General features: G+C 41.7%; 1 protein-coding gene and 1 long non-coding RNA gene across 2 annotated transcripts in view; both read left to right on the top strand.

Annotated features, from left to right (window-relative positions):
- The window catches only part of PINX1 (PIN2 (TERF1) interacting telomerase inhibitor 1), an 83097-nt gene extending 68820 nt beyond the window's left edge, over positions 1-14277 (top strand). Inside the window, exon 7 of the mRNA XM_060184924.1 lies at positions 13644-14277. Coding sequence (XP_060040907.1) covers positions 13644-14078 — 435 coding nt within the window. The 3' untranslated portion in view covers positions 14079-14277. The remainder of the gene's footprint in view (positions 1-13643) is intronic.
- A 6994-nt stretch (positions 14278-21271) lies between these two features.
- LOC132536723 (uncharacterized) lies at positions 21272-26061 on the top strand. The gene is made up of 3 exons (XR_009548213.1): positions 21272-21694; positions 23813-23921; positions 25822-26061. It is a non-coding gene; the product is annotated as an uncharacterized LOC132536723 (long non-coding RNA).
- The last annotated feature ends 1544 nt before the right edge of the window (positions 26062-27605 follow it).

The raw sequence follows: 27605 nt of genomic DNA, 5'->3' as shown, positions 1-27605 counted from the left end.
GATCTTGGTCAAATGTTATATCAGCATCAACTGACATGACCATGTGATTTGTATCTTTCTTTTTGTTTATGTGGAGGATTTTATTGATTGACTTATCAAAGATGTTGAACTATCCTTGTTTCCCAGGGGTAAATCCCACTTGATCTAGGTGAATTATTCTCTTGATATGTTGTTAGGTTAGATTTGCCAAGATTTTGTTGAAGATCTTTGCATCAAGGATATTGGTCTGTAGTTTTCTTTTCTGTTAGACTCTTCTGCTGCTTTGGGGATCAGAGTGATGTTAGCCTTGTAGAACATGCTTGGGAGTGATTGTCCTCTTCAATTTCCTGGAAGAGCTTGAGGAGATTCAGGTGTTAGGTTTTCTTTGAAAGTCTCATAGAATTTGCTAGTAAAGCTGTCTTGACCTGAGCCTTTATTCTTGGGAAGATTTTTAACTACTGATAATCAATTTCTATACCAGTGACTGGACTGTTCAAGCTATCTACTTCCTCCTGGGTTAAACTTGGCAGGTAGTATGATTCTAGGAATGTAGCTATCTCATCTAGGTTGTTCTCATCTAGGTTGTTTACTTGTTGTATCTAGGTTGTTGTTACTAGGTTGTTTACTTGTTTACTTGTTGTATCTCATCTAGGTTGTTTACTTGCATAGAGGTGCTTATAATATTCACATGATTCTCAGTATCTCATCATCTTCTGTTGTAATTTCATCTATTTCCTGATTGTTTTTATCATTGTACATTCCTTTTTTCTTTTTGTGAGTCTAGCCAGCAGTTTATTTATCCTTTCAAAGAACCAGTTCTTGGTTTCATTCTTTTATTGAATTTGAGGTTTCTTTCTTTCTTTCTTTCTTTCTTTCTTTCTTTCTTTCTTTCTTTCTTTTTTTTTTTTTCCTCCAGGATTATTGCTGGAGCTCAGTGCCTGCACCATGACTCCACTGCTCCTGGAAGCCATTTTTCCCCCTTTTGTTGCCCTTGTGGTTATTATTGTTATTGTTGATGCCGTTCATTTTTGGATAAGAGAGAGTGGGGGAAGACAGAGAGGGAGACCTGCTTCACCACCTGTGAAGCAACTCCCCTGCAAGTGGGGAGCTGGGACTCGAACCAGGATTCTTATGCTGGTCCTTGCATTTGGCGCCACATACGCTTAACCCACTGTGCTACCGCCCAACCCCCCCAGGTTTCTTTTTTTTTTTTTTTTTTTTTTTACCTCCAGGTTATCGCTGGGACTCGGTCCTAGCACTAGGAATCCACTGCTCCTGGAGGCTATTTTTCCCATTTTTTGCCCTTGTTGTTGCCCTTATTATGGTTGTTATTGTTGTTATATCTGTTGTTGTTGCTGGATAGGACAGAGAGAAATTGAGAGAGGAGGGGGAGACAGAGGGGAGAGAAAAAAGGCACCTGCAGACCTGCTTTACTGCTTGCGAAGTAACCCCCCTGCAGGTGGGGAGCTGAGGGCTCTAACCGGGATCCTTTCACTGGTTCTTGCGCTTTGTGCCATGTGTGCTTAACCCTCTGCGCTACCGCCCAGCCCCCTCAGGTTTCTATTTTTAATTTCTGCTGTGATTTTAACTATTTCCTTCCTCCTGATGACTCTTTGTTGCTCCTTTTTTAGTGAGTCCAGTTGTGATGTTAGATAGCTTTCTTGAGATTTTCGCTGTTTATTAATATGGGCCTGTACTGCTATAAACTTCCCTCTTAGGACAGCTTTTGTCACATTCCACCAGTCTAGTAGTTGTTCTGTTCACCGTTTTCTAGGTAATTTTTAAGTTCTCTTTTGATTTTTTTCAGTGACCCAGATGTTATTCAGAAGTGTATGATTTGGGTATACTTCTTTTTTTCTGTTTGTTGATGTCTAACCTCACAGTCTCATTGTCAAAAAGATACTTTTTATGATTTCACTATTGACATATTTATTAAGGCTGTCTTTGTGTCCCAACACATGTTCAGTCCTTGAGAATGTCCTGGTGCACCTGAAAAGAATATATATTCTTTGGGAATGAAAGGTTCTGATTATAGTTATTTAAGTTCATGTCATCTATGGCTTCATTTAAGACCTCTATTTCCTTGTTCACTTTTTCTTTTTCTTGATGATCTGTGAGTGGTGTGTTAAGGTCTCCTCGTATTGTTGTGTTCAGTAAGTCCTTGTTTTATATGTCTGGGCACGCACATATTGAGAGGATAGATAGATAGATAGATAGATAGATAGATAGATAGATAGATAGATCTTCCTGCTGGATTGATCCTCTGAACGATTTCTGTGCCCATCTCTGTTTCTTATCACCTTCTTTGCCTGAAAGTGTCTTATCTGACATCAGAATAGCTACTCCTATCCTTTGTTCAGCATTATTGGCTTGGAATACCTTGTTCCACCCTGTCAGAGTTTCTTTCAGATGTGTGTTTCCTGAAGACATCTACTACATGGATTTTGCTTTTGTAGTCCCTTCAGTCATGCTGAGTCTTTTGGCTCATGAATTTAAACTATTCACATTTAGGGTAGTTATTAATAAATAAGTTTTTTTTATAGCCATTCTGTTTTTTGTTTTGAATTTTTATATTCTTGTTGACTCTTCCTGTTTGCCTCTGCTTGTCACTTTATGTTGATGCTTCCTAAGTGATCTTGCCCACTGTGTATATGGTTCCTATTTGCCTCTGCTATATTTTGTTTTGTGCTTATGAATATTGTGTCTAATTTACAATACTTAACAACAGTCTCTTTTAAGATGGCTTCATAAAAAGCAATATGATCAGTGTTGGCAGCTGCTATCCATGGCCATGCCTCTGCAAGTTTCCTCACACTAGTGTATATTTTATGAGCTTCTTGAAATTCTAACCTCAATTTAATTGGTAGGATCTTGTTAAATGGGTTTTTTTTTAAAAAAAAATATATATATATATATATACACTTTCATATTTATTTATTTATTGAATGGAGATAGTGAAATTGAGAGAGGAAGAGGAGTGAGACATTCAGTCTCCTATAGCACTGCTTCACCACTTTAAAAGTTGATTTCACTTTTTAGGTGGGGACAAGGAGTTTGAACCTGAGTCCTTGAGCATTGTAATATGCGCTCAACTAGGTTGACACCCTATGGGTGTTTGTCTGGTAATTGGTTTTCTTGTTTAGTTTCTTCCTAGTCTACAATTAAATTCTGTAATGTATTTTTTTGTTGTGATTAAAAACACTTAAATGAAATCTACCTTAATTTTATTTTTGTATTATCTGCCTTTATTACATGCCTTAATGAATTAAGAAATGTATTTATTTATCTTTTAATTTTTTAATATTTATTTATTCCCTTTTGTTGCCCTTGTTTTTTTGTTTTTTTTTATTGTTGTAGTCATTGTTGGACACGACAGAGAGAAATGGAGAGAGGAGGGGAAGACAGAAAGGGGAAGAGAAAGACAGACACCTGCAGACCTGCTTCACCACCTGTGAAGCGACTCCTCTGCAGGTGGGTAGCCGGGGGCTTGAACCAGGATCCTCACACCGATCCTTGCACTTTGCGCCACGTGCGCTTAACCCACTGCGCTACCAAAGAAATGTATTTAATCTTATTGACTTAAATATCTTTTAAACATAGAATGGTTTGCCCAGCCAAATTTTTTATTGCTAGTTGATCTTTATTTGCTACCTTATTTCTTATTTTTATTTATTTTGTTTATTCATTTATTAGATAGAGACAGGAAGGGGAGACAGAAAGAGACAGACACCTATAGTACTTGCTTTGCTGTTTATGAAGCATCCCACCTGTAGGCAAAGAGCGGGGACTTTAACCCAGATCTTACTCATGGTAACAAGTGCACTTAACCAGGTGCACCACCACCTGGCCCCCTGCTACTTAATTTCTGAATTTAAAAGAATTTGAAAAGATTGATCTTCCATAGTGAACAGGAACTGAGAGGGAGACTTTTTGTACATGACTTTATTTTTCTAAAATTTACCTTGCTCTGAAATCATTAACTGTTCCAGATACTACTCATATTCTATTCATTTGTTGTTTCAAAATACTCTGAAACATACTCTCCATATGCTACACTTTCTATAGTAAGGAACCTAAATTAAAATAAGGAGCCTAAATATAAGTGCATGATCTGAAGGAATTTTCAGGTCTATTGGGGATTAAAAATGGGAGAAGCAGACCCCTCTATAATCTTTGCTTGAGTTTCAGTTGCTGGCCTTCAATTACTATCGCAGGCTTTTTGTCCTGCCTCTGGAAAGCAGGGAGAGAACCAGCTGGCCTAGAATTAGAAAAATGCAGTCAATTTGGATTATTTTTAGACCTCAAAGAGCTTGGTTGTTTCCTATGTCACATTGATCATTTCTGGTTTTGGAGGAGCCTCGTTTATCTTAGAGTGGCCAGTGTGTTGTGAAATGTTGTCACATGAGTCACTGCTACTTTCCAAACTTTAGGACCTTTCTAGGAGGCAGGAAACCTGTTGCTTTCTTCTCTTTTCTCTCAAAGGCTATCTAACTCCGGTCAGTGACTCTGCTCTGTGTTACTGAAACCATCCTTTTAAAACATGTTTTATGTTTTAAAACTTTCTTAGGAGTAGTCACTTGAGCAGCTCATTAGGCAGGTGGGGATAAAAATGAGCAACTTTGGGAGTCAGGCAGTAGCGCAGCAGGTTAAACGCACGTGGTGCAAAGTGCAAGGATCCCAGTTCAAGTCCCCGGCTCCCCCCCTGCAGGGGAGTCGCTTCACAAGCAGTGAAGCAGGTCTGCAGGTGTCTGTCTTTCTCTCCCCCTGTCTTTTCCTCCTCTCTCTGTTTCTCTCTGTCCTATCCAACAATAACAATAATAACTACAACAACAAGGGCAACAAAAGGGAATAAATAAATATTTAAAAAATATTTTTTAAAATGAGCAACTTTGTTAGCGTTGGTCTTTGTGAGAGGAATTGGGCATCCTCTGCTTTTGTTCAGTGACAAGTCAGATATTCTGTCTGCTTCATCACCTGCTCAGAGTTGGATAGTTTCTCTGTATGAGCTTGTAAATTCCAAGCAAAATTCTCAGGCCTAATTGTTGGGCAGGTATCACAGCATTCAGAGGGTGTTGAAGGCTCTTGATAATGTCAGATCACTCAAGAACCCAGCATTTTCCTTTGCTGATGGAAATCAGGCAGCAGTTCTCACCTTCCCTCCCTTTCACTTTAATCATTCAATAAGGTAGCAAGAGCCTAAGGTGGAGAACATCACCCAAACCAAAGTCCTCTAATTCTGTGTTTATATATTTCAAAGGCATCTAATGTTTCCAGAAAAGCAGATCACATTTTTAAATAAATGCATTCAGTAACTATTTACATAGCATCTATTATGTTTATTTATTATGGTCTTTCTTTTTTCTTCTTCTTTACCAGAGCAGCTCTGGCTTCTGGTGGTGTGGGAGATTGAACCTGGGACTTTAGAGCTTCAGGCATGAGAGTCTCTTTGCATAACCATTATGCTATCTATCCCATCCCTATTATGTTTATTTATATGCTAGAGGGGGAAAAATGGTCTTTTACTGATGAAACTTAAAAGCTTTACACTTGGACATTAGTAACTGAAATTCACATGACTTTCATATATTGTGAAATAATCTTTAGATTTTTTTTCACCAGTCATTTAAAGTGTAAAAACCATTTTTTTTGTTTGCAGGTATGCATAGCCATAGTTAGCATCTGTTCTAGAAAAGACCCTTCTAGAACCCCAGCAGAGTGGGCTTCTATACATATCATCAGTTTCTAGAACCTGTTTGCATGTGCAACACACACAAATAATTTCTTTAGATGTTTTCCAATGGATTGTTGCATTAATCTTGGTTATAATCTTGGTTATAATGCAGCTTTTGTTTTTTAAACACCTCCTTCAATTAACACTTGCCTTTAATGGGTGAATTTTCTATTTTTAACTCTAGTGGTGATTATTGATGCTAAAAGGAATTGTGTCTCCGAAATACATTCACTAAGACTGGTTATTACTGTAACTGTGGATTTTAGTTTATTTGTTGTTATTTTATTAATTGAAACTCCAGGTCTCCAGATGGGAACAATAGACACTTGTGGGTGGGAAGAGTGGGGACAAGCTCTCACATCTGAGCAAGCTTTCTGTAAGTGTAAAAATAGCTTTGTGCCAGCCCAACGTTAGGTATCCTCACCGATCTAGAAGCCATGTAGGTGCCGTAGAAAGAGGCAAAGTTTTGATGAAAGCACCATCCTGCTTTCTGCTTTCCACTGATAATAGTCAGTGCTTTCCACGTATTGGTTATTATTAGGCTTTGTTTTGAGAGGCAAATCCATTTTGATAATGGCCCCGAATCAATGGTTTTTCCAGTATGTTTTCAATTCAAGAAATGGCATAGGCTATACTTCAACAATATGCTACCAGGGGCTTCTGGGAGTATCTTCCACCACTGTTTATCCTTCTCTTACTCATTAGCTTGTTCGTTAGAGGACAAGAACAGTCCATGGAGCAAATAGGACAGTTACCATACAGCACAGCACCGTGCTCTTTCCTAATCTTATTTTCCAGGTGATTTGTGGGAGCACATGAAAAACTAGACTGGAAGGGAAGCGTGTGGATCTCTGCCTAACTGCCTCAGGTCAGGACTAGCAGAAATAACTAACCAATGTGTTTTGCAGTGGTTAGACCCCTTGAAGCAAGGTGGTGTTTGATTAAAAGGAAATGGCTTCATTTGGTAATAATGCCTACCTAAATACACACACACTCACTCACAGACACACACACACCCCTACACCCCTTTCTACCCCTTTGGCCGTCAGCCCTATCTGGTGTGCAAAAGAACCCATACCTTATGCTTGGTGGGCATGTTGGGAGCATGTCCCAGTCTCCATCCAGATGGATTTTTTGGTGTCTTTTTGGACTTTTGTTGGGCGCACATCACAGTTTTCTTGCTTAGAGAAGTGTAGCTGAATACAAGTGAAATAGAAATAGTCTCATTCTTACGGGAATGTAACATTTCCTTGGAAATATGCTTATGATGTAAATTACAGACATACATACAAAAATACAGAAAATAGAAGTGATTGACTATTACTCATAGAGGATAAATCTGAGAGTTAGGTGTGTTGAAATTGTTGCAAATGGCTGAGTAAGGATTCAGGTTCTGGAAGAAGACTGTAAGACAGTAAGTGACTGCCCCCCACCCCCACCCATCTATTGCAAGGTGTTAGCATAGCCACTTTCTGACACTACTTCTGTCTCAGTACTCCCTTTAACTTAAAAATCACTTCATCCCTACATTTCTTTCTCCAGAATATCTGGGTGCAGTTTTTTCCTCCCTGGAATACAGCAAGACTCCATTTGTCTTAGAACTAGCCTGCCGAAGGACTTGGGGAACTCAGTGCTGTTTCAAGCCATCCTTTGCCAAACTTTCCTAATTTTCTCAGACCAGTTTAGCACAAACTGAGGACAGACAGGCTGCAGTGAAAATGAGCTGTACTTCATTCACCACCAGCAATAGCCATTAGAATGGATGACTCCAGTTGCTGAATCCATCATCTGTGAGCATTGGGAGTCTACTACTTTTCTTGAGAAAAGTTTCATTGAAAGTTAACGGTTATACCATGATCCTGTGTATTAGTGTGAAATCAGAAGGCTTCAGTCATCCTGTCATTTGTCAACAGGAATCTGTGAGCAAGAGTGGCAAACTGCAAGACTTTATCTGTGATAGCCCCTTCCTGGGTTGCAGTGCTTGTCACGAGTGTAAAATTTTATATTGACACTGCCTATGCCCCAAGTACCTACTAAATTCTCTATTCAAATTGTTTTGTTTCCCTGTTCCCAAAGATATTAACATGGTGCTTCTGAAAAAAGAGATGCCTCTTTACTTGATTGGGGCATTTTATTGTTACTCTGTCTGAGTGTTCATATTTGAATGGCACTGAGAACTGAACCCTGAAGAGCTTGACCAAACAGCTTTGTGAGTTTCAAAGCCTCTGGCAAGATACCAAAAAAAAAAAAAAAAAAGTTAATTTCCAGGGACTCCTGAAAACTAGCAATATATAGTTTCTGATGTATTTTAGGCACCTGGGGAGGATGTTATCTTTATGATCAGGATCTCTCCCTTGCAAACTTGTTTCCTTTGCACTTTCTGTGGTAATTCAGAAATGTCAGGGGTAGGGTTAAGGCTTGAATTTTCCTGTACACGGTATATAGTCCTGAACATCCTAAGCCTATTGTTGGCTCACGAGCAACCTAAGACCTGGTAAATTAGTGGTGATCGTAACCACCTGCCACGCCAGGCCTCTCTGGCCCTATCAGAAGCATCCAGGTTGAAGTTGTCCAACTTCTGTCCTGGAGGGAGTCTTGCCCCAGGTAGAAGCTTGAACTTAGGTTGTACTGCCTGTTTCTTAAAAATCTGCACAGTTTGCCAAGTGAATTTACATACTAATTTGACACATTATAGAAACTCTTAAGCCTGGCCTTGGGCTTTTTTTTTTTCTTTCATGTATTTGAATTGCAAACAAGATAAGATAGTTGTTTTCTTTTAGAGGATTGAACCTCTTTCTGAAGCTTTGCATCAGACAACTTCTCCCCGCCTCCCCAAGTTGAATGAAGAGCTAAGTTCTAGGTGGTATGATCATTTGATTTATATTTCAGTGTAAGAAAGTCTAAAGAGAGAGAAAGGAGAACAGGACTGTAATGCGGAAGGAGGTCAGTGTGTCCTGGTGGAGACAGGGCTTTAGCCTGACAGCCTAGGGACATCTGTGAGACAGAGAGAATGCCCCTCCCCAGGTTTCTGGGAGAGTCATATGAGATGACTTAGGATAATGAGTTATTGACACTTTGAAGGCATCCAGAAAAGTGACGGCTGTGTGGTACACCCAAGTAGGCTCAGTTTGGGTTGGATCTACTGTGATTAGAGCTAGATAGTTACTAGAGGCTCATCTGGCAGTAAAGGGCTCAGCTTCTGTCAAGTGGGGAACAGGTCATCTTTTTGTATGTGTGAGCAAGAGTGGTATCCTCATTGGGACTTTGCCACTCCAGACCAACTTTTTTTAGATATACAGAGAGAGGGAAGAAGCATCATAGCACCAAGGCTTTCTCCTTACAATAGGAACTTGGCTTGAACCTGGTTTGTGTACATGGCATAGCAGGCCCATTACCCAGGTGAACTAATTTTACCCTTCCCAAATGCTTTTTTTTTTCTTTCTTCCAGTCACTAGGGCTCAGTGTCAGCACTACGAATCCACCACTTCTGGTGACTTTTTTTTTTTTTTTTTTGCATAAGAAAGAGAGAAACTGTGAGAGGAGAGGGAGGGAGGAAGACACCTTGCAAACCTGCTTCACTGTTTGTGAAGCAACCCCCCTGCAGGAGCTCAAACCAGGATCCTAGCGTATGTTCTTGGACTTCGTACTATGTGTGCTTAACACGGTGCACTATAGTCCCACCCCCACCCCCAATGATTTTTAATACCTAAACTCAGAAAGAAATGAAAAGCCTATCAGCGGCTTTTTTTTTTAGATTAAGTCATGAAACAATTTATTAGAACACAATAGTTTAATTATAGGTGTTTTCTTTTTCTTCCCCCCCCCAACAGAGTTATTTCTGGGGCTTGGTGCCAGCACTACAAATCCACTGCTCCTGGCAGCCATTTTTTCCCATTTATTTATTTTAAGTAAATCTTAGACCTTGGAGACTCAAAGGCCAATATGATTCATTTCAAAAACCTACCACAGTTTCAACTCTAGCTGATAATAGACTTCAGTAACAACTGTGCTCTTGTGTCATGAGGAATGGCCTTCTAAATATCTTTTCAAAGATCTTTGCAGGTAAATTTTAGACCTGCAAGGAACCTCAAAAGTAACCTTATTTGATTTGAAACTAACATTCAAAGAGGTTAATGGATTAATCTTCTTGTTAACAGCAAGACTTGGGAATTAGGCTGAGGGGCAATGCTGAACCCATGAGCTTAAATCACATTATTTGGTGAGATTATTTGTTAATCACACTCCCTTTGGTGTCTTTTTATAATAAAAAATTAATGAATAAATAAATTTTATTTATTCATTTATTTATGAATAGAGACAGGGAGAAATTGAGAAGGGAAGAGGAGAGATAGGGAGGGAGAGAGACACCTGCAGCCCTGCTTCACCACTCATAAAGCTTTCCCCCAGCAGGTGGGGACCAGGGACTTGAACCCTGGGACCTTGTACACTTTAATGTGTGCACTTAACCAGGTGTGCCTCCCGCCTGGCCCCATCTCCTTTGGTGTCTTAAGCTAGAAGTGCTCGAGTTGTTTGTAATTTTTTTTACTGTTTCATAGAACGCTGCTAGCAAATTGCGACATCTCCAAAGTCTGCCAAGTATGAAAGTCACATTTGGTGCTGTAGACTTGTCTGAGGTCCTGTCTATGTGTTCAGTGGAAAGGTAGGGTGGGAAGATGCATATTGTTTCTGTTTGAAAATACTAAAAGTAACTGGTACTTTTCTCATATTTCTTCACTTTGAGTAGAGACTAGATAGATAAATTATTTCTTTTCTTGAAAAGAAACTTGGTTTGCTCATATTCATTGCCAAGAACAGAGAAATGATCATAATTGCTGGGGCAGATCTGGGTTTTGTATTTATTATTAATTCACATTTGTAGTGACTTCCTCCTTTGCTGCCTTGGTGTTTTAAAACAGATCCTTTTCTGCAATGTGGGAGGGTGGCTGCCTACCCTGACATTAAACTGATCTCACAGAAGCCATTGTTTGGTCTTTACTTCCTCACAATAAATGGGGTTTGGGTGCTGGCACCTGTTACTTGTCTGCATGCCCTGCTAGGTCTGGTGTGCAGTGGCCCGTGATTCTTTCAATCCTTGTCACCGCAGGAGCTGATTATAAACACAAGCTATTTTCTGGAATCCAAAAGGCCCACTGAATTCAACAGGTGACTCAGAGGTGGTTTTATATTTCCTAAAATTAAAAGTGTGATAAATAGCAGCTATTAGTTCCTGCAATTTAACAGTTAAAAGCAGGAATTTGAAAGGTAAACAGTAGATGAGCCCAGTCAGGAGCTGCAGCACAGAACTAGAGTTTGGGTTCCTAAGATTCATACGCTGTGGGAGAATTGACCCACATAAGACAAATTCCTCTTAATGCTATGAAGTTATAAAGAAGAACCTATTTTACATAAAATGGCCACTTTCACAGATACTGTGAGCTGTGTTTGCAGGGAGTTGGTAGTATGGTATATCTTGCCCATCATAATGGATCTGGTCAACACCAAGAAGGCCTGAAGACAGTTTCACATTCTGCTCCACAGAGTTGTGGCTGCTTTCAAAGTTTTAAGAATAAAAAGGCAAAAGGACTTTTTTCTTCTATGAGGCACCTGTTTTTTAAACTCTCTCAAAATTACCTTATGGTGATGATTGAGTTGAATTCTAGTGGATAATATTTACCTTTTCCCCAAAGCTCAACTTGTATATTCCTTGTGTTCTTCATTTTACATTTGGGAATCTCCAGTTTTAGTGTACGTGCCAAAGTAAGCACCATTTGAAAATCTTAAGACTTTATCAGATAATTCAGTGTCATCAACTCCTGAGTGAAGTTAAATTGTTGATTAGTGGGAGTTGGGCCATACTACAGCGGGCTAAGTGCAGGTGGCGCAAAGCGCAAGGACTGGAGTAAGAATCCTGGTTCGAGCCCCCCGGCTCCCCACCTGCAGGGGAGTAGCTTCATAGGCGGTGAAACAGGTCTGCAGGTGTCTATCTTTCTTTCCCCCTCTGTCTTCCCCTCCTCTCTCCATTTCTCTCTGTCCTATCCAACAACAACAACAGTAACAACTACAGCAATAAAACAAGGGCAACAAAAGGGAATAAACAACTATTTTTTTTTTAAATGTTGATTAGTTGTGCTATTGGTAAAACAGGTGCCTTGTGTAGGTGCTCTGCAGAGCTGTGACCACTCAGGGCCCATTGTCCATAGATACTGCTGGGCTAGCTTCGTGGGTGGGAGAGAGGCGACCAGGGACTCATGACTGAGCTGGGAACGCAGTTCAATCTTTATTGATGAGCGAGAATGCAGTGCAATCTATGTAATCTCCCTTCATTAGAAAATCCTGTCCTTTATATCTCATGAGGCGGAAATGTCAGGTCGGAAGAGGAAATACATAGGATGGGGGGTGGGGAGAAGGAAAAAGCGCACAAACAAGTGGGGATTAAACAGTGGAAAATAGGATGTGAGTAGGAAGAGGGAGCAGAGTGGAAAAAGAGCACGAACCAGTGGGGATTAAACCAGTGTGGGTCTCAAACAAAACAGTGATTATGTAAATAGACCACAGCATTAAGCAATGCAAGCAAACCTGACGTGATGATCAAAACAGAAGGGGTCTTAGAAGCAGAATTAGAAGCAAACCAACAGATACAGTATTGATTCTACTGGAATTCCGATTGGGATCCACTGCTATGTTTGGTTTGTAATCAAGTTAGCTAAATGAACAAAGTTTTGCTGACCAGGTTCATAATACTTTATAGAATGCTAATTTGGAAATGCCTTTATTCAGAAAATGGCTTTTCTGTCTCAACATGGAAATCAGTAAATATGAAGACCCAGGCTTAGCACTGTTGGTGAATGGCTTGATTATTGTAAAAGCCTTTGTGGGAAGGTGTTTTAAGCTTTGACTTTACTCAATGCATAATCCACTGACTCTTTCCTTGAAAGGTATGTTTCTTTTTCCACAAGCATTTCCATTCCCTTGCTGCCAGCCAGCCAAAGCCTGTCTGTGATGCTAACACATCTTGTTGGGAATTTTTTCGCTTCCAACTCTGACAATTTCTATCCTGGAAAGAATGGTGGGGAGCAGGGGGAGAAAGCTGTGTTCTACACATGCTAGGCTGCAGGATAGCATTTGGCTCCTGTCCTTATAGGAAGTATAAATACTATATACAACTATAACTTAAATTTCTTTTTTTTTTTTCTTTATTGGGGAATTAATGTTTTGCATTTGACAGTGAATACAATAGTTTGTACATGCATAACATTTCTCAGTTTACCACATAATAATACAACCCCCGCTAGGTCCTCTGTCATCCTTTTCCAGGACCTGTACTCTTCCCCCCACCCACCCCAGAGACTTTTACTTTGGTGCAATATACCGACTCCAGTTCAGGTTCTACTTGTGTTTTCTGATCTTGTTTTTCAGCTTCTGCCTGTGAGTGAGATCATCAGTTGTCACATTAAGAACACTTGTATGTCTCATAAAGGAGATAATACACTTATGTGTCCTTTATTCCCTTTGTTTTTATTGTTTTTTAAATGGAAAACTCTGGAAACTTATTCACTAGTTATATACCATTCTCCCACCCCCTGCAAGCACAGCTCATAGTATGTGTGAAAGTGGCCATTTTCTGTAAAATAGGTTCTTCATTGTAACTGTTATTCAGGAGCTGTTTACTCAGAATTCCATGCAGATGACTTGCCAGCAAACTTCTGAAGTCAGCTTCTGATGTTCCCCTCACCCCAGTGGGTATTCAGTCTCAGTGCCAGTCACCTTGCTACCAGTTACATTCATCTTCCATTGGGGATGTTGGCTCAGCCGGGGCTCCTGTATATATACTTATACTCCTAAGTATAAGGTTCCAGGTAGAAGCCAAGAGACTGTGACATGTGACAGTACCAGCTGGTGCCTAACCGGTTATAACTCTCTTCCCACACTGTAGGATGACTCCAGCCCTGCCACGCCAGATGAGACAGAAAGCTCCATCGTCACAACCAGTGCCTTCACCATCCAGGAATACTTCGCCAATCGGATGGCAGCACTAAAGAACAAGCCACTGGCAGCAGACATCCATGTGGAAAGGAAAAAAGCAAAGAAAAGAAAGGAAGTCAAAGATAAAAATTCAGAGAACTACTCCCAGCCCCAGGCCAGGAAGAAGAAAGACCTTCAGCAACCTGAAGACCCTTGTGGAGATGAGAATGCTGAAGCTGCTGAGGACAGAGAGGACTGTGTGTCTGAGGACCAGGACTTTCCCCCACAGCCCAAGAAAAAGAGAGAAAAGAAAAAAACCCAAGAGCAAGTGCAGGCAGTGGAGGAGGTGCCACTACAGGAAACAACAACGAAGAAAAAGAAGAAAAAGAAGAAAGGTTCCAAGTGAATTCTCTCTCGAGCCCGGTTCTTCTGATCCGCAGGCTATTGGGAATTGCCTTGGGGACCACCCGTGGCCTAGAGAGTTACTCCTCTGACATGTTGTTGGGTGACTGAATCCAACATCCTCTTACATTGCCTTCCCAGAAGGACTTTCTAGTGCTCCAAATCATGGCTCTCATGAACAAATAAATTTCTTTCTGACCTCACCACAGTTGTTTATTCTCATTTATACCAATCTGTCGGATTATGTGTGTGCACATGTATGCAGAGCATCATCTATGTTTGTTCTTTATTTCCTTCAAAAATAGAGTTGTGCTTCCTTCTGACAGACTTACTCTAATTAAAGGATTAGGGGGCAATCATTTAGATTCAGATAGTTCTTTTTGTTCTGTAGCCAACCTTACATTTTTGCCAAGTAGGTATTATATGATTTCATTCCCAAATCAGTTGTTTGGGTTTGGATTGGTTTGGTTTAGTTTGGTTTGGTTTGCTTTGGGTGGGATGGGGTAATTGTTCTAATACCCTCTGTCCCACTAAATAGTGGCAGCCCTGTCTTCTCCCCCAGACTCCAAAATCTGAAGACAGTTGAGCTTTCTGCTCTAGGAGACCTCTTATGGTTCCTTATAGAATAGAACCACATCAGAAACTTCCACTTGGTGGTGCTTGAAATTCTGTAGAGTGGTCCCAGCCTTCCACATAATACTCAAAGGTCCTCAGAAGCTCATAAAGCTGAAGTCAGGAAATTAATTTCATCTGGAAATCAGTCTCTTGGTTGAGCCTGCCTTTTGAAAATTCTCAAAAGTATAACTATTACATTAATATTTTTAACCTTGCTCAAACCACCAGGTGACACTTCATTGTGTATACCCAGCTTTCTGCCCTGCCCTAGTGTGTCTCCCAGCATGCTGGTGAAACTCTGCCTATGTGGGTTTGCCCAGGTAACTTCACACCCTGTGTGAGACAGACTAAAAAGAAATGCAAAATGGGTGCTTCAGCTTTCCAGGTTCAGCCCTGCTGTTTTCTCAGCCTCTCTTCTCTTCTGCTCCCACTGTTCTCTTTCTTTTATCCATCCTTCTACACTATTCTTTTTTCCTGGTTTCCTTTTCTGGTTCAGTTTTATCCCATTCCGCTCTTGCAGTCTTTCTCCTGGTTGGCCTGCTTCTAGCCCTATGCCAGGTAGCTGCAGGGCCATGTCAGATGAGGCTGCTAGATGTATAGATTCTGCTAGCTAACAGGAACTGGGGCACAAACAAAGGCCCTGACCTTTTGCCCTGGATTTTATCTCTAGTGTCAGGTATGAACATATGAACACAACCATCAAGACTTAAAAACGAGAGAAAATAAATATATATCCAGAATATTCAGTTCTCTTAAGAGGTAATTATAAAGATTAAAATAATTATTTTGCCTCTCTCCAATGTTTAGACTCTTTAAGAATTCTGGAGGCTGGGTAGTGGTCCATCCAGTTGAGCACACATATTACTATGTGCAAGAACCAAGGTGTCAGCCCCTGGTGCCCTCCTGCAGGGGGAAGCTTCACAAGTGGTAAAGCTGCACTGCAGGTATCTCTACCTTTATCCTTCTCTCTCCTTACCTATTTTTTCTGTCCTATCAAATAAAAATTAAAAAAAGAAAAAAATGGCCTCCGAGAGCAGTGGATTTGTCATGCAAACATCAAGCTCCAGCTACAACCCTAATGACAAAAATAATAATAATAATGAATAGTGTTAATTGGCATAAAAAGCACACACCAGAGAAAGTTTAGAGCTTGGGGTCTAGTTACTGAGTTTTTTGTTTTTGTAAAATTTTTAAAAATATTTATTCCCTTTTGTTGCCCTTGTTTTATTGTTGTTGTAATTATTATTGTTGTCGTTGTTAGATAAGACAGAAATGGAGAGAGGAGGGGAAGACAGAGGTGGGAGAGAAAGACACCTGCAGACCTCCTTCACCGCTTGTGAGGTGACTCCCCTGCAGGCGGGGATCCGGGGGCTCGAACCGGGATCCTTATACTGGTCCTTGAGCTTTGTGCCAGCTGCACTTAACCCTCTGTGCTACCACCCGACTCCAGTTTCTGAGTTTTCTCATGACCCCAGACTTCAGTCCCAGGCCAGGGTCCAGTCTGGTGAAGCATCTGTGATTTCAAAGTCAGTTTCTGTCACAGGACATATATCCAAGTTATCTCTACTTGTATATACAACTAGAATCCCAGAAGGAGGTGAGGGAATGTATAGAAAGTAGAAGGAACTCTTTTTAGAAATAGACATATTTTCAATTTTTTTTTCCACCTTCTTCTTAATTTGAACTCCTTTGCAATAAGAATGGCTACAGGAAGATGCTGGACAAGGAAATTAGTTAGATGTAACTGGGTCAGGTGGGTTGATTCAGGCTGGGAAGAGATGAAGGGGAGTCCTCCAAGGAAGTTGGATGTTCTTAGAATAAGGAAATCCAAAATTGTCTTACTGCATCTCTCATAGAGTCATCTTAATGGACTTCATCTAGAACTCCTGTAATAGTTCAGAAAGGACTACTGTAACTAAACAGTGAGTAGCCTAAGGAAAGAAAGGCACAGTCTCTAAAGGACTGACAGTGGGGTCACTTGCTTAGAAGAAAATGGAATCTTTAAAATCTTCATTTGCTTCACAAATCCTCAGCTCTCATGTTCCCCCAAATGTCTCTTTCAGGCCATTTTTCCTTCCTGAATCTAAGTGGAAGTGCTCTTGAGAATTATATTACACAAGTGTGATATTTTTTAAACTGTTCACATATTAGTGCTATTTTTACCTTGAATTGTTCTACTTGAAAGTAGTACTTTAATTTTGTGTATTGTTTTGTGTAGTTCATCAGTTTCCTTGGATTTCTTCAGTTTTTAAAGGGAAAATAGATTCCCAGGAATTGATCTTTCCAGTGAAGAGGGCTCTAATAGGCATTGTCTTGTGGTTATCTTTCCTTTTCTGTGGATCATAATACATATTAACTATAACAGTGGGAGTTAAGTGCCTGGCCTGATTCCAAGCACTTTAGATCAACTCATTTTGTCCTCGACTAATGAATCACCATTATTATCACCTATCAAACTTGTAGAAAAGGACCTCTTGTGGGCCAGGTGGTGGCACGCTTGGTTAAGCACCCACATTACAGTACAAGCCCCTGGTCCCCATTTGCAGGGGGAAAGCTTCACAAGTGGTGAAGCAGGGCTGCAGGTGTCTCTCTGTCTCCCCCTTTCTATCCTATTTTCCCCCTTCTCAGTTTCTATCTCCACTGAATAATAAATCTTTTTTTCGTTAAAAAAAAAAAAAAAGAACCTCTCTGGATTTCAGCAACTACACTGATGCAGCTCTGTGCCTACTGACCCTGCTCAACACCCTGAACCCTGTTCTCAGCCCTTGTGCTTGCCTTATCTGACTGTACCCATCTGACAAGATTTTCTTTTGCTGGAGCTTTGCTTCACATGTCCTGGTTACTTTTAAATGAGCATATATTGAAAAGCAACTGGCAAACTATAAAGAGGTTTGCATTAACAAGTTCCTAAATTCCATGGAAGATACTTGTGCATCCTTTGCACAGTGAAAATTCTCAATAGATTTATTGTTCTGTGTGCTTAGGAGTTTGGTGGGAAATTGAGTTTCTCACCATATTCTTAAAATATTTGCCTGGGGCCCGATGGTATGTACCTCACTGGGTTAAGCACACATGGTGCAAAACACAAGACACGGGTGTTAGGATCCCAGTTTGAGACCCCAGTTCCCCACTTGCGGGGGGTGGGGAGACTTGACAAGCAGTGAAACAGGTCTGCAGGTGTCTATTTTTCTCTCCCCCTCTTTTTTTCCCCTCAATTTCTTTCTGCCCTATCCAGCAACAACAAGGGCAACAAAATGGGAATAATGTTCTCCAGGCACCAAGCCTCAACAACGATGCTGGAGGCAAAAAAGAAAAAAAAAAAAAAAACCTTTTTGCCAGTCTAGAGCCAGTATCTTCTGATGTGTAGAAAGAGCCATGCTTCTGAGAGATGAAACCTAAATGAGCATTTGTTTTCCCACCTATGCTCTGCCTCTCCGCCTTCACCTGTTATCCGACTCTGCAGGAGCAAGCCAGGGCCTGTACGTTTTTTTTAGAAACAGCACCAGAGAAATGCTCACAGCACAATCCATATCAGGGATCTCAGCCCCTGGACCAGCAAGTCATCTCGGTGTTTAGGTTGGAGAAAGAACTTCTCCCCGCTGCCACCACCCTGTTTATCTCAAAGGTTCTGCAGCCACTGCAGTTTGGAGCCTGTTGTGCGGGCGTGTGGAGCTGGAGAGGTCAGGTCGAGTGCTCCAAGAGGGCTTTTATGGTCCTCAGTGATTAGCGAGCAAATTAGTATGTCCCAATAAAGAGGATGACGAAGCTTCATGCACAAAGATGTTCTCTCTAGTGAGGAGTACCGACTGCACTAAACATGCCCAGGACCTGCATGGGAAAAGGAGAGAGACACAGCAGGTAGAGAGGTTGTTGGGACAAGGTTACCCAAAGACTGGTGGGCATTGGTGGACTGAGACAGACATGTATGTTGAACTCTCCTCTCACTGGGCTGAGATTTTTGTGGAACTGAACAGAACCTTTAGGGAAAGATGTAGTGAATTATTGCACTGAGTGAATTTTGTAATTACTTATGTTACTTAAGAGTTTAAGATAATCTTAGATTTTCTCTTTGTATTTCTTACACTGGGTATCCTCCAAAAAGGAACATGGATTCTGGAGTGTAGTGATTTGTTCTAAGAACTTTACTGCGCCTCAACCATACTAAACCCAGGCCTCTTGGCAATGGAGTGACAGAATCCATTGCACGATCTATCCACATTCAGGATCTACTAGCTTATGTGCTTAGTCAGTTGTCATATCCAGGAGTACTCAGTGGACTACCATAGGACCCCCACATTAACAAAGTCCATCCCCCTAGTTTCATGTCAGTGTTAGTCATGTTGGGTAGAAATGGGAGAAATTCTTGGTGAGCTGTTTATTTGACTTGAACCTTTAGTATGGCTTTGTGCTGAAAGTTTTGATGAACATCTCTGACACTGAGAAATACACCACATGATCAGCACCTTCTTCATAGAGTGGATAGAAAGTGTGTTCTGCCTGAGTGTGAGAAATGCGAACTCTTGTTTCTCTCTTTACGCCCATATCCCTATCCCTCTTGTCTTACTACTCGCATGTTGACTGGGGGGGGGGGGGGGGGAGAGAACATGACAGTCAGTGACAGCATTGTTCTCTGTCTCTCTAGCTTTGACATCCAAAGTCATTTGCAATAAAATGCAATTATGTGGAGGTCAGGTGGTAGCATAACGGGTTAAGTACACATGATGCAAACAAAACGCAAAGACCAGAGCAAGGATCAAGGTTCGAGCACCCGGCACCCCACCTGCAGGGGAGTCGCTTCACAAGCGGTGAAGCAGATCTGCAGGTGTCTATTTTTCTCTCCCCTCTTTGTCTTCCCCTCCTCTCTCCATTTCTCTCTGTCCTATCTAATAACAACATCATTAACAACAATAATAGTTATCACAACAATGATAAAACAACAAGGGCAACAAAAGGGAAAAAATAGCCTCCAGGAACAGTGGACTGGTGTAGGCACCAAGCCCCAGCAATAACCCTGGAGGCAAAAAAAAAAAAAAGAATGCAATTATGTGCCTTTTGGTTCCGCTCTGGGGTCACCCCAGCAGTTTCTCTTGCTCCCCTCTTTGTCAGGAGCTCTCCTGTGCCACCTCCTTCTGGCCTCCTCACAGCTGCCTCCAGTGTCATCAGCAGCTGCTCCAGATCTTCCTCTTCCAGCCCCAGATGTGATCGCTCCCTATCCTAAATTCTCAAGGCACTTTCTGTACTCCTCCAAGCTGGCTGGTTTTGGAGCCTAGGAATCAGTTTCCCCACTGTAGCCTAGGGCCTCTGGAGGAAGCCTACACTGCCCTGCACAGAGTGGTTGTGAAATGACTCATAAATGAAGCAAGGGACTACACTCTGAAGGTCCATGGTGTGTCCTAAGATGATGGTCCCCAATCAGGGGCTTCCTGCTGAGGCCTGTCTCTACTTACGGTGCCTTCAAATTCTCTACATTATTACCAGTCCATATGAGACTTCATCTACTTTACCAGCTGGGTTTATGAATTCCTCTCCAACTAGCCCTAGGGCCTTCTTATGACTAACACCTTGCCCCTGATATCCCAGACAACCCGTGTGTGTGTGTGTATGTGTGTGTGTGTGTGTGTGTGTGTGTGTGTGTGTGTGTGTGTGTGTGTGTGTGTGTGTGTAAAATATATCTGTGAGAAAGAGGAAGAGGAGGAGGGAGAACCAGTGTCTGTCATAGACAATGCCAGAAATTGAACTTGAGACCTTATGCTTGAGAATCCAACTCTTTATCCCTTGTGCAACCCTTCCTCCACCCCCTTTTAGGACCTCATTTTCAAACCCACCGAGAAGCACCCAGCAGAATTCATGACAACATCTCTCTATAAGCAATCCTGTTCCCTCCTGTGCCCGGTCATAAGAAGGCAACTGGTGTCCTCTGAGAATAGGAAGGCCACAGTAGTGCCCTGCTCCTGTGCCACCACCTCCCTGTGAAGCACTATATTCCCTCATGAGTTGACAGCCCAGGATGAAACATTGGAGGGTGTGGTCAGGTCATCTTGAAGACATCTGAGTCCCAGGAAGGCTTAGGGCTCCCCACTGGAGGAGGCTGCCATTGCACAGGCCCCTGGGCAGGGTGGAGCTGGTCTCATTGACTCAGAAATCTCAGGTGACAAGCTTCAGGATCCTGTCCTCGCCTGGGACTCTTGGCAGCCCAATCCAGCAAATTGTTGCAATCTAGCCTGGAGGGATTACAAAATCCTGCCGTGATGGGGCAAGGCACTGCTAATCAGAGATGAACACACAATGCTGGCTGTACAGAAACAGGGAGCTGCTGTGTCTAGCTGCTGTGTCTAGCTTCTGTGACACAGAAACTTGAGAGTCTTCTGAATCAGAAGACCCTTCCAAATGTTCTTCCTGAGACAGTGGCATCCATCATTTCTTGTTTTAGAGAAGGAGAAATAAATTAGCAGCTGATGGGTACCAGAACTAAATCACCAACCAGTTCAGTGAAGTGGCAGAGGAACTGAATAGCTGTCACACCTGGCTCCTACTCATTTCTGATCCAGGGAAGGTTAGGGAAACTATGGTATTTTGTTTTTAATAGTGACATTTATTCTACTCAGTGTGTGATTTAGCCCACTTTGGAATACCCATAGCCATACAGTGTCTTCCTAACAGTCACAGTATAGTTAACAAGGGGATAAATGGCCAAAACGATGTGATAGAGCTCCATCAGATGTGTCTAGTTAGTCACTAAGGACCAGTGCTAGGAGTTGGAAATATGACAAAGACCTGGTCCCAGTCCTCAAGAAGACTCCCATACAGTCAATTGCATCACGAAAGTTGGGAAACCTAAAGCCTTGGGCTTCCTTTGGAGAATTGCAGCTTTATGCCTCCTAATTAAGTAGGAAGTTGTCAATTTAGATTATGGAGGACTAGGAGATAGGTCACTCAACTTACCATGTTCTAGAACCCCAGTTTGAGCCTCTGGCACCACATGGAATCACCATACACAGCATCAGGGTAAGTTTTATGAGCAGTAGAGTGGTGCTATGGTGCCTCTCCCTTTTCCCCTCCTCCCTTGCTTCCTCTCTGCCCCACCCCCCTCTCCTTCTCTTTTTCTTCCTTCTCTTCCTCTCCCTCTCTGTCTTTATCTAAAATTAAAGAGGGAGAGGATGGGGAGAATTTCTGTTGGAATTCTATAGGCACAAAGCCATGGCACAAATAAATAAGAGATTTGGGGAGTCAAGGAATGCTTATTTGATATTCATTGCCAGAGAGCTCTTTAATTATGGAAACTTGAATGCACAGGTTCAGGAACTACTGCTAGAGTACTCTTCAGAGGGAAGTCAGGCATGATGACCTTTAGATCTTTTTTGCTGGAATCAAGTATGTATTGAGATTTGCTTCATGAATTCTGGAATTTTACAACTAGAAGAAACCTTAGAAGTTTCACCAGAAACATGCAGTTCCTCTATGTATCCATCATAAGATGATTTCCTCTTATTCCTCTCTCTTTATGTTGAGGTAGGAACAACAGTAGCACAAAGGAATCTATGCCTAGATTACACTGTTGTATTTTTATTTTTAGATAGAGACAGAGTAAGAGAGAAAGAATGAAAGAGACTACAGCACTGAAGCTTCCTTCAATGTAGGGGTAGCTTGGGTTTGAACCTGGGTTGTGCACATAGCAAAGTAGCACACTATCCAAGTGAGATATTTCATTGGTTCATCTGTTTTATTTTTAAAATCAGATTGAGTAAAGTGTAATTTACTAGTGCTTAAATTCACCAATAGTGTATAACTTGGCGAGTTTTGAAAAGTGGTTACAATTGTATAATCACAACTAGTGTGACAGAATATTCCTATCAGCCAACAAGTTTCCTCATATTCCTTTGCAGTTGACCCCTCTCCTCAGGCCTTGGTTTCCTGCCAGTTGCTAATATGTTTTCCTTTGTTTGTTTGTTTTTTTTTTTGTTTTTAGGATTTCACATAAGTGAAGTCATTTTAACTCATCAGAATGCTTTTGAGATTCAACCATTTTATTACATTTTTTTCAACAGTTTACTTTTATTGCTATATAAATTACATGTAGGAATAGACTTCCGTTAATTGATTAATCAGATTTGGGCTTTCTGTAGTTTTACTGTGTTGCAATGGCTAACTGTATCCTAACACCAGTACCAAAGAAAGACACAAGGAAGACTACCAATGTCTTTTTATCAATATAGAAGCAACACCCCACCAATATTAGTAAACTACTGAGTTATCAGGGAAGTCACGATGTATTTCTCTATGTTTTTCTATGCAAAAAAGTATCTCATGGCTTTTCTGACAACTCAATGAAACCAACATCATATTTAAAGAATGATACACCATGACCAAGTGAGATTTGTTCTAAAAATGCAAGGATGGTTCGCCATAGGAAAAAAAAAAATAGCCAGTGTAATACAACAGAATAAAATAGGGAAATACTACATGGTAATCTCAATTGATGCAGAAAAATCATTTGATGAAAGTTAACTCTCTTTCATAGTAAAAACACTAAACATATTTGAAACATATTTGGAGTAGAAGGAGAGAACATTATTGTAAAAACCATATATAAAAGCCTGTACCTGGGAGTCGGGCGATAGCGCAGCAGGTGGCGCAAAGGTCAAGGACTGGCGTAAGGATCTCGGTTCTAGCCTCCGGCTCCTCACCTGCAAGGGCGTCGCTTCACAGGCGGTGAAACAGGTCTGCAGGTGTCTTTCTCTCCCCCTCTCTGCCTCCTTTCTCCATTTCTCTCTGGATTTATTTTTCTTTTTCTTATTTTTGGCAGCAATAAGGGGAAGGGTAGGGAGAAGCAAAGGCAGAGGATGGGGAGGAAAGGAGAACCAGAGCATTATTCTGGTACAGGCAATGCCAGGCATCACATTTGGGACCTCATGCATGAAAATCCAAGACTGTAGTCACAAGACCATTTAGTCTTTCTCTTTTACTTTAAACTAAAAACTTAGATTATGTCAACTTTTTCCTTTTTAAGTATATGGTCGTTGCTATATAACATTTTTCCCAAACGATGTATTTGATAAGCCCCCCTCCAAATCTTAATAAGTTGGAATTCTCTATTTTTTTTGTTTATTTATTTATTTATTACAGAGCACTACTCAGTTCTGGCTTATGGTGGTGTGGGGCTTGAACCTGGGACTTCAGAGCCACAGGCATTAAAGTCTCGTGCAGAATCATTAAGCTGTCTATCTCCACAAAGGTGAGCTACTACAGCATTTATCTTAGTATATATATATGTAATTTGACACCATAGCACTGCTCAGCTCTGGCTTGTGGTGATGCAGGGGACTGAACCTGGGATTCTGGAGCCTCAGGTATGAGTCTTTTAGCATAATCATTATGCTGTCTACCCCAACACTTTTTTTTAATTTTATTTTTATAATGAGTTGCACTTTTATTTTTGTATGGTTCAAAGTATTTTAAAATCGCTCCTGAGATTTCTTCTTTGACCACGTGGTACTTTGTTTTCTGGCATGTGATACTGTTTGGATCCAACCTCAATTCATTCAAGCCCTTTATTATTTTGCAAAGAATTAAGCAATGAATGAATCTTCCTGAGAAAGTCTGGGACTGAGCCATTTTTACCAGTCCTGTCTCTCACTAGCTATCATTTGACTTCCAGGAGTCTTATTAAATAAGCTGGTAAAAACTATGTTTACATAAGTAAACAAGACTATGATTTGTACTGCTCTAAACACTCTCTTGACTATATCCATCCTCACAGATGAGGGAATTTCTGTGGTTAGAAACCAATGAACACAGAGTTTAGAACACATTTTCCCCACTTATACAATTATTGCCCATAATCCCCTCCTTTTATAAAACTACAAATGCTAGTTTCCAATGCAGACCCACAACTCACTAAGGTTTTCCTTTTTTCAGTTTCAACTCTGAAATGTGTGCCCAGTCCTAAATTGGCCCTACACACACCTTGTGTTTAAGCATTCTCTGTCTTAAAAACGGAGTTGCATTTACCTCATCTCTGTTTTTTTAAGGACTTTGAATAATATTTTGGAGAAATAGCATTGAATAAGATTACTTTTCAAAATGTGGGAGAGGAAGACATGAAGGAGAAGGTAGCATATTTCTTTGCCTTATACTGGAAAGGAATGTTGTCAGGAGGTACTTAGCTACATGATCTGTTTTAACCCTCTGGCATTCTCACGACCACCAAAGGCACACAAGTACATATTTCACAGTGCTTTTAAAACATGATCACCATTCTTTAACATCCCCCATGTTGCGAATTGGAAAGCTATGTCCCCATCCCATAACTGTAACCAGACTTGTGACTACTGTGACCAATAAAGTACTTGTCAGAGATGATACCATGTGCCTTCTGAGCTGAATTCATAAAAGCTGTTTTTTTTTTTTTGCCTTATTTGCAGGAACACTCATTTCTGAAATCAATGCATGAGACCATTGGCTTTAGGGCCACCATGCGGAAAGGAAGCCAAAGCTAAATGGAGAGCCATGGTCAGACCCGCCAGACAACAATTGCGGCTTGACCTATCCTTTAAGTTATCCCAACTCTGGCCTAGCATGTGAATGAACAAAGAAACTTCCAGATTGTTCTAGCTCCTGAGCATTCAGGTTACTTCTGGTCACTCATGTCTTTTCAGCCAAGACCCTAGATATCATGAAGCAGACCTCCTCACTATATATTCTCCAAATCCTCAACCTACAAAGTCCCTGGACATAATAGTAACCATGTCTAATGATGAGTCCAGACTAGTTTATCCTACAGCAATGGGTCTCTGGAGCCCACCTCATGTCATGTCATTGCCAGTGTAGCAGAATTGTGTGTGTGTGTGTGTGTGTGTGTGTGTGTGTGTGTGTGTGTGTGTGTGTGCGCGCGCGCGTGCAGTCTACTGGGTGGGAAGGACGGAGGGTAAGTGACTCAAAGACTGATTTTGACAGACTGTCTAAGTGGGTATGTTAATTAAGAAGTAGGTTTTCCTATGAAATCTTGTTCAAAGAACAGTAGAACAGTCCAGGAAATGTAAGGCCCTTGCAGGTGTAAGGCTCTAAGTTAAATCACCAGCACTTCGCTCTCCCTCAAATGAAATGAATCAGTTTTTTTGTGTGTTTGTTTTTAGGACATCTGAAACTGCTAAAGTGTCTCTACTTTCTGAATATGAATGCAGGTGCTCTGTGGACCATGGAGGTAGTGCAGCAATAGTGCACAAGACTGGTGTACATGAAGCCCAGGGTTCAATCCCTGACCCTGCATGTGTAGGCACAGGGCTCTTGACAACCTCTTAATCATGTAAAGTAAATAAATAAACCTTGAATATAAATAAAGAAACCGGGAGCTCTTCTGGAGTCTCCTCACCTGAGCTGCTGTGGGAAGTTCACTTGGGTGCTTGTGGGTGGGGAGTCACTGCCAGCAGCCCTCTGGTTGCCCAATTCCCACCCACTGCCTTCCCTTCTTCCCTTCCTCCTTGCCCACTTTCCTTTCATTTCCCCTCCTTTCACTGATTGCCCCCTACGTGTACACAGCCCATTTTTTTTTAGCCTCAGGAATCTCAAAGGTGGTTGTGTCTCTCAGCCTTGTTGGTCTCTTTCTGAAGCTTTGGCATATGGGTCCCCGCTGGTCCTGGAGGGACTGCTGCTCCCAGAGTTAGCCAATTCCTAGAGGTGATAAACAACCTCCTCTCCAGCTGTCTTTTCATACAAGCCTACCAGGTCAATCCAGAGCCCACACCTCCAGCCACCTCCTCTGCTGGCTCTCACACTCCAGGCCTCCATCCATACCACCCCAGGGCCAGGAACCAGACAGCTAGGGACAGTCCCTGTGCCCCCTGAGCCTCCAGAGATTGCTCACACCAGCCAGTCGTGAGCCTGCCTACTCTGCCTTGCCTGCTTGGCTCCAGGTATCTAGGATACCATCCAGCTCACAGTCCTCTCTCCCAGGGCTCCCCTGTGTATCCCCCCTCCTGGCATGTGAGTAATACTATCTTTTCAAGGGCAGTTATCTTCAGATCCATTGGCCTTACTGTGTTTAACTGCTTCTCTAAATCATATGCCAGCGTATACTCACAGCTGAGGACATAGCTAAGCTATTAGAGCACAGTACTTGCATGCCTGAGGCTCCTGGTTCCATCCCCAGTGTCACATGTACCAGAGTGATGCTCTATCTTCTCTCTCTCCCTTTCTCCCTTCCTGTAATGTGCATTCTTAATCAGGCATGCCACCACCTGGCCCCTCTCCCTTCCTTTTTCCCTCCCCTCCCTCCCTCTCTCCCTTAAATTAAATTAAATAAACGTTGTTATATTTTAAATTATTTTATTTTATTTTATTTTCCTCCAGGGTTATTGCTGGGCTCAGTGCCTGCACCATGAATCCACCACTCCTGGAGGCCATTTTTTTGCCCTTTTTGTTGCTCTTGTTGTTGTAGCCTCGTTGTGGTCATTATTATTGCCATTGTTGATGTTTTTCGTTGTTGGATAGGACAGAGAGAAATGGAGAGAGGAGGGGAAGACAGAGAGGGGGAGAGAAAGACAGACACCTGCAGACCTGCTTCACTGCCTGTGAAGCGACTCCCCTGCAAGTGGGGAGCCGGGAGCTCGAACCGGGTTCCTTACACCGATCCCTGTGCTTTGCGCCACATGCGCTTAACCCACTGCGCCACCGCCCGACCCCCTAAATTATTTTATTTTTAATGGGAGAGATACAGAGAGAGAGATCAGAGCACTGCTCATTTCTAGCTTATGGTGGTGCTAGGAATTGAACCTGGGACTGTAGAGACCCAGGAATGAAAATCTTTTGCATAACCACTATGCTGTCTCCCCAGTCCTAAAATAAATATTTTAAGGGTGAGGAGGTAAAGCAGTCCAGTAGGTGGCATAGTCAAAAGAGTCTTCGACTCACAAGTATGAGG

Source organism: Erinaceus europaeus, chromosome 2, assembly GCF_950295315.1.
Source record: "Erinaceus europaeus chromosome 2, mEriEur2.1, whole genome shotgun sequence".
Classification (NCBI taxonomy): Eukaryota; Metazoa; Chordata; class Mammalia; order Eulipotyphla; family Erinaceidae; genus Erinaceus; species Erinaceus europaeus.
This window is presented reverse-complemented; position numbering and strand designations above follow the sequence as displayed.